The sequence below is a fragment of the Cryptomeria japonica genome, chromosome 9 (assembly GCF_030272615.1).
Source record: "Cryptomeria japonica chromosome 9, Sugi_1.0, whole genome shotgun sequence".
NCBI lineage: Eukaryota > Viridiplantae > Streptophyta > Pinopsida > Cupressales > Cupressaceae > Cryptomeria > Cryptomeria japonica.
The window spans coordinates 648445545-648455993 of NC_081413.1; the positions used below are offsets into that span (position 1 = coordinate 648445545).

The 10449-nt window shown below is 33.4% G+C and overlaps 1 protein-coding gene across 1 annotated transcript; it reads right to left on the minus strand.

The window, feature by feature from the left end:
- Positions 1-7753: 7753 nt before the first annotated feature.
- LOC131066738 (xyloglucan endotransglucosylase protein 2) lies at positions 7754-10124 on the minus strand. The gene is made up of 5 exons (XM_058001572.2): positions 9895-10124; positions 9292-9488; positions 8853-8953; positions 8552-8745; positions 7754-8402 (listed from the first exon to the last, which is right to left on the minus strand). The coding sequence occupies exons 2-5, from the start codon at positions 9485-9487 to the stop codon at positions 8003-8005; spliced, it is 891 nt and encodes a 296-aa protein (XP_057857555.2). The 5' UTR covers position 9488; positions 9895-10124; the 3' UTR covers positions 7754-8002.
- Between the last annotated feature and the right edge of the window lie 325 nt (positions 10125-10449).

The window sequence follows — 10449 nt, forward strand, 5'->3', positions numbered from 1 at the left end:
TTTAACTTAGAAAATAGTATTTGTTTTCCTCCTTTCTACTTACGATGACAAGTTGATGGTCCTTCTTGCTTGGTCCTCTAACCTTCCTGTAGTGGCACTAGCTATCCAACCCCATAAAACTAGGGACAACTCTCATGCCATCGTACCTCATCCTACAACTTTCATGTGCCACCCTACCTCATGCAACGCACATAATTTGTCACTATAATTGGAGCTGACAAGATTTTAATTTTTAGTTTTTAATTCTAATCTTCACCGTCAACAAACTTTTTAAATTTTATCTTTTACTTCAATTTTTTCTTTATGTTATATAAAAAATAATTTATTTTATATATTTATAAATTATAGAAAATTATCTATATTTATGAATTTATATATGTCCTCAATTTCACCTTTTATTATAATCCCTCTATGAATGGTTATATATGGATATTTATAGGCACCCTTGGATGGGTTTTTGCCACCGATGATAAGATCCTTTCATACATATGCACTTGTCCTTAGATAATTACATATTCACATATCTATGTTATTTCAGACATGGGTTGATGAATTGATTTCAATTGTACTTCACTTTCTTATCACTAATAATTAACATACATTATTTGTATCCCTTTTTTAACTTAGAAAATAGTATTTGTTTTCCTCCTTTCTACTTACGATGACAAGTTGATGGTCCTTCTTGCTTGGTCCTCTAACCTTCCTGTAGTGGCACTAGCTATGCAACCCCATAAAACTAGGGACAACTCTCATGCCATCGTACCTCATCCTACAACTTTCATGTGCCACCCTACCTCATGCAACGCACATAATTTGTCACTATAATTGGAGCTAACAAGATTTTAATTTTTAGTTTTTAATTCTAATCTTCACCGTCAACAAACTTTTTAAATTTTATCTTTTACTTCAATTTTTTCTTTATGTTATATAAAAAATAATTTATTTTATATATTTATAAACTATAGAAAATTATCTATATTTATGAATTTATATATGTCCTCAATTTCACCTTTTATTATAATCCCTCTATGAATGGTTATATATGGATATTTATAGGCACCCTTGGATGGGTTTTTGCCACCGATGATAAGATCCTTTCATACATATGCACTTGTCCTTAGATAATTACATATTCACATATCTAAGTTATTTCAGACATGGGTTGATGAATTGATTTCAATTGTACTTCACTTTCTTATCACTAATAATTAACATACATTATTTGTATCCCTTTTTTAACTTAGAAAATAGTATTTGTTTTCCTCCTTTCTACTTACGATGACAAGTTGATGGTCCTTCTTGCTTGGTCCTCTAACCTTCCTGTAGTGGCACTAGCTATGCAACCCCATAAAACTAGTGACAACTCTCATGCCATCGTACCTCATCCTACAACTTTCATGTGCCACCCTACCTCATGCAACGCACATAATTTGTCACTATAATTGGAGCTGACAAGATTTTAATTTTTAGTTTTTAATTCTAATCTTCACCGTCAACAAACTTTTTAAATTTTATCTTTTACTTCAATTTTTTCTTTATGTTATATAAAAAATAATTTATTTTATATATTTATAAATTATAGAAAATTATCTATATTTATATAATATTTAATTTTATACTATATTATTAAGTAAATATTTAATTATAATTTATAAATTTTTGGTTATATTTATTTGATAATAAAATTCTATAAATTAATTCAATTGATTATAAATATAACTTGTAAATTATATGATAAAATATCTTAAAAAAATATTTCTTCATTATATGTATGTATGTATGTATGTATGTATGTACATACATACATACATACATGCATGCATGCATGCATGCATACATACATACAAACATACACATACACATACTCATACGCATACGCATACACATATGCATACGCATACGCATACACATACACATACACATACACATACACATACACATACACATACACATACACATATGAATGTAACTTAATTATAATTTATGATTTTTTTTAATCGATAATTTATATATTTTATTGATGTAGGAAATAAACAATACAAAAGATATAAAAGGCTTGAAACCATAGGCAACCACCCCCATGTCCAATCTTTGCCACCTCGACACCCCCTAAATATATACATATAATTGGCCTGTGACCAAAATTCCAATATCCCAAACATCCTTCATACATACATTTTCAATTCAAAATGACGACCCCATATTGATCACCAAGCCTGCAATTACTACAGTACAACCCCAAATACATAAACACCATAAACATATTAACAAGTAACCAAAAAAACCAGGAAAAAACCCATCACAAAAATAGAGCAACCATTTCTCAAGAAGAAACAGAGCATTCGGCACCCCTGCAACATCAAAATTAGGGAAAAACGATGTACTTGTTCAAGACATCCCCAATACACACCATCCATCTGATAGTATGATGAAAGAATAAGTATCCAATCAACTACTGAGAAGGGGGGGGGGGGGTGAATCAGTAGATAGAAAAATTGATACAAACTTCACCAATCAATCTCTCAATGTAAACTTAGAACTAACAATGAAATAATCTTTGAGACTCATAAGATAAACCGAGTGTCTATTACAACAAATTAACAGTAAACAACTTCTTCATTTCTCAATGCTTCTGGTTATCATGACTTATCAAAATAGTTAAGTAGTTAAGTAAATCAACCATGAAAACATAACCACAAAAACATTCACCACTTGACACAAATATTTTTGATGTGGAAACCCAAAATATGTAAAAACCATGGTGAGATGAGACTCACAAGATAATATTTGAGCTCTTTTGAAGTTCACCCTGTTAGGAGCCTAGCCTGTTAAAGCTTTACAGAAAGTCCTATTAAGAACTGATCCTGTTAGGAATCACCCGGTTAAGGGATTGATTACAAATGCCTTGTTAGAAGCAATACCCTGTAAGGAGTAACCTCGATAGAGGATTTAAAAATCCAATCTAATGGACCACCTTGTTAGAGGATTTGAATAGCACCAAGCTTGTTAGAGCTTACCCGGTTAGGGGATTTCAATTCTGTTGTAATTGTTAGAAAACAACAGGAGTTTGGTGATCTGTCTAAATAGCATTACACTTGCTCGATCAGATCCATTTCATGCTCCTATTTGCCTTTACTCAAACTGCAGATACATCATTCGGTTAGGCAACCACACACTCAATTGAATTGTGTCTATCTCTTAGCCAACTCTCTCAATTAAACAATTTTGTCGACCTTAATACAAATCAATTAGGTTGGTAACACAACAAAAACCTAAATCTCATCGAGATTACAAACAAATTCAGTTCAAGTATGACCGTTGGATTACATAGCAATCTTTGCACATCAATCAAGAAAACCTTGATCGCTCCTTGATCATCGCTTCATCGAACTTTGAAACTCATCATGCGCTTTGCATTAGATGTAATATATTTTCTCATTCCCTAGATAAAAACCGTTACAACTCACCAAAATCTCTTTGAATTGTCTTCATACAATAATCATTCGTGCCATAATCATTACCGCTCATCATCAGATCATAAACCAATATAACCAATAAACTTGATCGGTTAGGGTTTATCAAAAACAATAGGTAGGGTTTACCGGTTACACCAATAGATAAGATTTATACCTTTACACCAGTTACCGGTTCTCCTCACAAATTCTTCTTACCGGTTACAATAACAATATTACAACAATATCATTACCGGTTCTATTGACATCAATGACAACATAACATATCATTAATGCAATCTTCATGCAAATGCCAACACCATCACCACCCACATTAATCCACAACTTGACCAGAGGCAGACCTCGATGGTCCATTTGCAAACTCTGTCTTGGTCCTCATGTTGTGGTCATTCTTCTTCTTTGTTGCACGAGCCATTTCTCTTTCAATCTTCGCAGACCAAACATAGACTAGAAGATCTTCCCAAGATTCACAAGATTCATTGGTTCTCAAAACTTGGTCTGCACCATCCCTCCACAACATAAAAGGTCAGTACTGAACATTAATTCGGTTTGACATCACTCCCTCCCTAAAGGGTGGCCTCAATCCCTGCCCTAGAACCGCCCTTGCCATTAACGAAACTAGTCCACATGGAGAATGGGCTGACATACAGGCTTTTAAAACCCACTCCACCTCAGCTTTTGTGCCAAAACTCAACCCCTGGGCCACCATCATTGACACAATATCCATGTTGGTCCTGTACCTGTATTCAGAGATCAGGTAATCTCGACCCAAAAGGTGCTTAATAATATCAAGAAATTCCTCCTCATCGCACTTGAAAATTCCACCCAACCTTTTGTTCGAAATGCCACCAAGAAAGGCCAATTGTTGCTTGCTGGAGTGAAGTGTGAAATTTGCCTCCATTTTCACACAAAGCCGAGCAAACTCAATATTGCACCCACAATTGGTAAGACAAACTCTCACTCAACGGAAAAAAAATTCACAATGCCAAAAATCTGAAAAATTTCTAAATAAATAAATGCAACCAGTCGCTCGCTGCGCTGCGAAATGTGCCACCTCAAGTACAACCAATCCCAAAGACAACTGTTTTAATGACAAAGTAAGGTGGCGACATGAATATTAATGCTAAGGAATAAAATCTGTGCCACAACAAAACTAAGGTGTTGAAGTGATGTTGTCGTACTACAAAATCTAAACACAATGATGACATATGCCAAGTAGTCCTACCAAAACACCTCTACATCCAAATTGTCCCACCATCGAACAATAAGGAGGTCCAAGTCACAAGCCACGTTGGACAGGAGGCCAGCATCTCCATTTCCCTCTTGCTTAATGTGTGATATTTAATAATCTTGAAGAAAACTCAATATTGAAACAATTACTGAAATAAACTTATCGATTCGCCAACACTGGGTGGATCCCTTTGAAATTGCATCTATAATTATCTTAGAGTCCCCTTCAAGATGAAGTTTAGAAATGTTAAGAATGCGAGCTAACTCAACTGCCATTAATGCCTATTGAATCTCCGCTTCATTGTTTGTCCCATTTTGTAATCTCTGAGCACCTTTAATCAAAATTTTCCCTTCATCATCACGAGCCACACAACCAGCTCCTGAAATCTCCGGGTTACCTCTTGAAGCACCATCACAGTTAATCTTCACCAATCCCTTCTTCATTTTTCTCCATAAAATGTCAGAATCATCACTCCCAATAGGATTTACCCTAGGAAGCCCATCAACGGACCATAATTTACAAATTTTTCATTATATATTTGATATTAAAATTATATAAATTAATTTAACTATAAATATAACTTGTAATATTTAAATTATGTCACATAATTATATATTTAAATTTAAAATTGTTAATTATAATAAAAAATTAATCAAGTTATATTTATAATTAAGTTAATTTATATAATTTTAATATCAAATATATAATGAACAATTTTTAACTTATAATTAAGTTAAATATTCATTTTATATATATATATATATATATATATAGATAATTTTTTTTCTAAATTATACGAGGAAATATTTTTTAAAAGATATTTTATCATATAATTAACAAGTTATATTTATAATTGAATTAATTATATTATTTTATTATCAAAAAAATATAACCAACAATTTATAAATTATAATTAAATATTTTTTTATAATATAGTATAAAATTAACTAATTTATAAATATAAATAATTTTATGTAATCTATAAATATATAAAATAAATTATTGTTTATTTAACATAAAAGGAAAAATTAAAAAGCTTACTAATGGTGAAAATGAAAAACTTGTTAGATGCAATCATAATGACAAATTTACAATGACTAGATAGCCAATGCCCTCTAGCATAATGGAAGTTGATGATGACACCTTCATATGTTTTTAGTGTATGCTACTCCAAAAATGCTAATGACACATTTGTGTTTGGCTTAGTTATTTTTCTAAGCAAGCAAGCTATAGAGGATGGGTCAACTTACATACCTTATTTAAAGGAGCGTTCTTGATGAATTTAAATTGGGATTTCATCTTTGATTTTGTCCATTTGAATGTTTGGGTGGATTAGGGGATAGTGGCCAATAGTCATGCAAGCTAACTTTGTGAGTATATAACATTTTTATAGATATTATTGTACTTTCATTTATTTTAGAAATGTAAACTGATCTCTTATCTATCTACAATTAAGGTTAGGAGGTGTGACTGATCACACAACTTGCTACATTAACACATCTAGTGAGAAGTGCCCTTAAAATTAATTTTAAAAGATTTAACCAAAACTTAATCATGAAATCCATAGTAGTTGAATAAAACAATATCATTCGTTGTTAGAATAATATTGTATTTTAATTTAAAATATTAACTTCTATGCAACCTAAATGATCTCAATACCTTTTTTAACCATATATCTTGTTTTCTCTTATCTTTATATCCAACATAAATGTTCCAATACTTAAACACAAAAGTTCTATTTTTTATTATAGAAACCACATGTTAAATATTATACTGAGCTTGTGAATTCAACTGTATATATTTTGAAAACAAAATATTATGCTCAGCATAATGTTCATCATGAATTATAGAAATTTAATATTTCTAACCAAATGTTATTTAAAAACATAATCCTTTTGGGGATGGGAGGGATTAGTTTGCATGTGGGTGGTCCCATCAGTGAATCTATCTCAAAATTAGAGCCATGGTTGATCATTTTAGGAAGGAAATGGCCATAATTTGACAATAGAAAAAGAAACCACAAAAAATAAATGTTCTTAGCTTTTGCCAGCCTTTCACATAGCATGATAAAAGAACAAAACTTTTTAGCAACTTTTTGCAATGTCTAGAAATGAGGTCCCCTTAGTTGTATGCAATTTTATGACCATTGCTATTTTGGTGATATTATTATCCATGCCCTTGACTTGTGAAAGGTGACTGCACCTATTTATGTAGGATTACCAAGACAATTTAATTATGCTTTGTTTCTTGGTTTGCGTGCCATGGTGTGGTTTGAGCTAGTCTATGGTGGCTTTGTTCAGAATCTCTCTCTCGTTGTTGATTTATGGTCCTCTCATTTGACGTCATTGTCTTCCGCCCATCTTTTTTATTAGATGTCATCATATTTTAAGGATAGATAAGAAGGCTATTGAAAATCAAAACAAGAAATAGGGGAGAATGAGGTGAGGAGGCCAAAGGCAAATGACTGTAATAGATGATGGATTCGAGGAAACAATCACATGAATCCTCAAACAAGGAAATTGTTCTTCAATTTGAAGTGATGGAAATCTCATGTCCCATGGAAGAGCTTGGATAACTACAGAGTTTCAAAATTGAGTAGCAGCCAATTCATTTTTCATATGATGCAATTGTTGATTATCAAAGTTTAAAGTTGGTATTTTCTTCCTATTTAGTAATTTAAAGCATATTTAGAAGCAATTTTAGAACATTTAATTGATGTGAAGAGAAATATGATTTTTGACGAGGATTTATATCATTTACAAGATGGTTTTATCTTATCTAATTTGAAAGCTCAAGTCTTAGGCTCAAATCTTTTCTTTCCTGAGAGTTAAGAACTGAGAATTATCCATTGTGCTAAAGTTGTCAGGAATACAATCCCCACCTCATTCTTTATGATGTCAGGCCTTCCACTCATCCAGAACCATGAATCATTAAACTTTTCTAACAGATGAAAGATCCATTTATCCTTTAAAAAAATCATTTTATCACTTATGTAATTTTTATTAAAAAAACTTAAAAGATCTCACATGACTAATGGCAGACACCAGCATCCAACAATTTAAAATTCTTGCACAACGACATTTTGACAGTTCAGAGTTGAAGAAATTAACCAAAATACAGCATTATCACTAATAATATGGAGAGATAAAGATCGACTCTGCAATTGAATCTCAATAAATCTATTACATAAATAAGTTATTTATTGTAATGGATGCAACGAATAATGTTAAGGATAGCCACAGCTACACCCAACATATATTATTGTACTGTGACTGCGAGTCATATGAAAAACGCTTCCCTAGACATCTTGGTCTCTTGCACATTCGGGAGCCATTTTTGGAAAACGGACTCTGTCTGTGCAATAGTTGTAGATGGTATACTTTTGGCGCACCTCCTTGAGCTTTCTCCACTGTAGTCCATCCAAATCATCAAATTCCTTCTTATCCCACCACCTCATGCCCACTGTTGAGCACTGTGAGTTTGGTGCAGATGCCTCACACCCATCAACATGGAATCCCTTGTATGCTGCAACAAATGGTGCCTTGTTCCAGTCTGTCTTCTCAAGTCCCCCTCTTGTGGCCCAGTCATCTGCATTCCACAGGCTTGAGTAGATCTTCATGGGCTGATTGAATGGATACCTCACTCCCAAATCATGGCTGTTCTTGAACACTCTGATTGGAACATCATCTACAAAGAACCTGAAAGCGAAGTTTGATGTTTTAGAAAAAAAAATATAAATGACCAATCTTCTAACAGTTTAACATGAGATCTATTGACCAATCTTCAAACAGTTTAACATGAGATCTATTGATTTGAATCGGTACCAATCAAAGAAACATGAACTTACACAATCTGATTCATGTTCCAGAGAACAGAGTACGAATGGAATTCTTTAGTGGGGTCAAACCAGAGGTATATGCGCTGCTCTCTGTCTCCTCTCCCTCCACTGAACACATTGGTTTGGAGAATGTAGGGCTGCCCAGTCCTGTTTCCTAAGAACTCAAAGTCTATCTCATCATGCTCTGAGTTCTGTGAGGATAGCTGCACCTCATAGAAAACAGTAAATACAATCAGTTGTGCAGTTTAAAACAGTGAAATAGGAGAAACTGGAGGGATATAGTGAGGCTGTGAAAGGTTGTTTTTCTTACATAAAAGGCAGTTACAACCCCTGCAGAGTCCCCTGGGACCATCTTGATAGTCATACTGAAGTGTCCAAACAAATATTCCCCCTTAGTCTGAAATCCAGTGCCTGTCATGGCAAGAAGATTAGTGAAGACTATTCTCTGGAACATTGGAGTGAATAAGACTTGCTAAACAAAAAATGAATATATTTTATTTATAGATGAATCTATATTTAAGGGAAAGAGCTGATCATTTAACTGCATCTTAACAATCTTAGAGGCAATAAGACATAATCAACTGTAGAATGAAAAAAAATGAAGCTTTTCATCAAGTATGATGTATATATAAAATGCCCTTAAAGAACCCAAACTGAAATGTTATATGTATACTAAGAGGCTTGCAAAATGCAAGTTAAAACAGCTGCATATTTTGCAATCACCATGGGATTTTGCATTGGTAATGTACCTGTGGATTTATCTAGAACAAGGTCGACCTGTTTTCCACCATCGATTTGCATGATATGATCAAAAGCCCAAGTGGGAACATAGTTCCTTGAAAATGACACATCCACAGGACTTGGAGGTTTTCCAGCCATGGCAGTTGGAAGAGCCACTACCATGAAGAGTAGAAATACTTTTGGCAGCATATTCAGTAACATCATCCTAAAAGAAGCCACAGGTTGTTCAAACATTAATAACACTGCAACAGTATGTGTGTTTCAAATCTAGCAAAATACTAATCTCTATTAGTGACCCGAATGGGCTAAAATGCTGGAAAAATATGATCAGAAATATATGATTGGAGGGCCTTCCAAATAACTCTCAAATATTAAAAGCAACCGAGCAAAGAAATGCCCAGAAAGAGCAGACAAACTATTATAAATCAAGAGTATACAATGGAAGTGCCTAAAATCAATGAAACAGAGAAGCAAAGATAGATTAAAGAAGCACCCAAGATTGATTGAAGCTTTTTCAAGCAATGGAAGTTCTAAGATTAGAAAGGCCAAGGGAAATAAACTGCAAAAAGAAGAAATACAGCTACATGAAACTGTGTGTTTGTGTCACTTACCGTTGCTTCTATGAAGAGAAAAGATTTAACAGGCAACTTAGAACCAAAGAGAATGATTTTTAAGGAAACCAGATGAAAATTTGAAAGAGGATAGAAGGAAGTGCTAGATGTATGTGAGGGAGGAAGGAGAGGGTTTTTGTAGGCTAGGGATTGGAGTAGGAAACAATAAAAATATTATCAGGTTAAGCCTTGCTGTACAAACAGCACATGCAAACTAGAGCTGGGCTTTTTCTTTGCTGTCAAAGAAATAACTAAACCTCCAGCTGCTCTTATTGAACTCAATAAAATATTGAGATTCCTAGCTCCCATCTTTCCTCGTACCAATAATACTCACCTTTTACTTTTGTAGTTCCTACTTTCATGCCAAAGAATATTGCCTATAGCACACACTTCAATCTTTAATATGTGAATAGCTTTTCAAAGTAGGTTTGTATAATTATGCTCTCATTATAGAGCTTGACCTCAGTGCATGTGAATGACAACCCAACTGGTTCCACAGGACCAAACCAATGCATCCATTTGCACTGGGTATGAAATTTTTATATGAGGAGACAA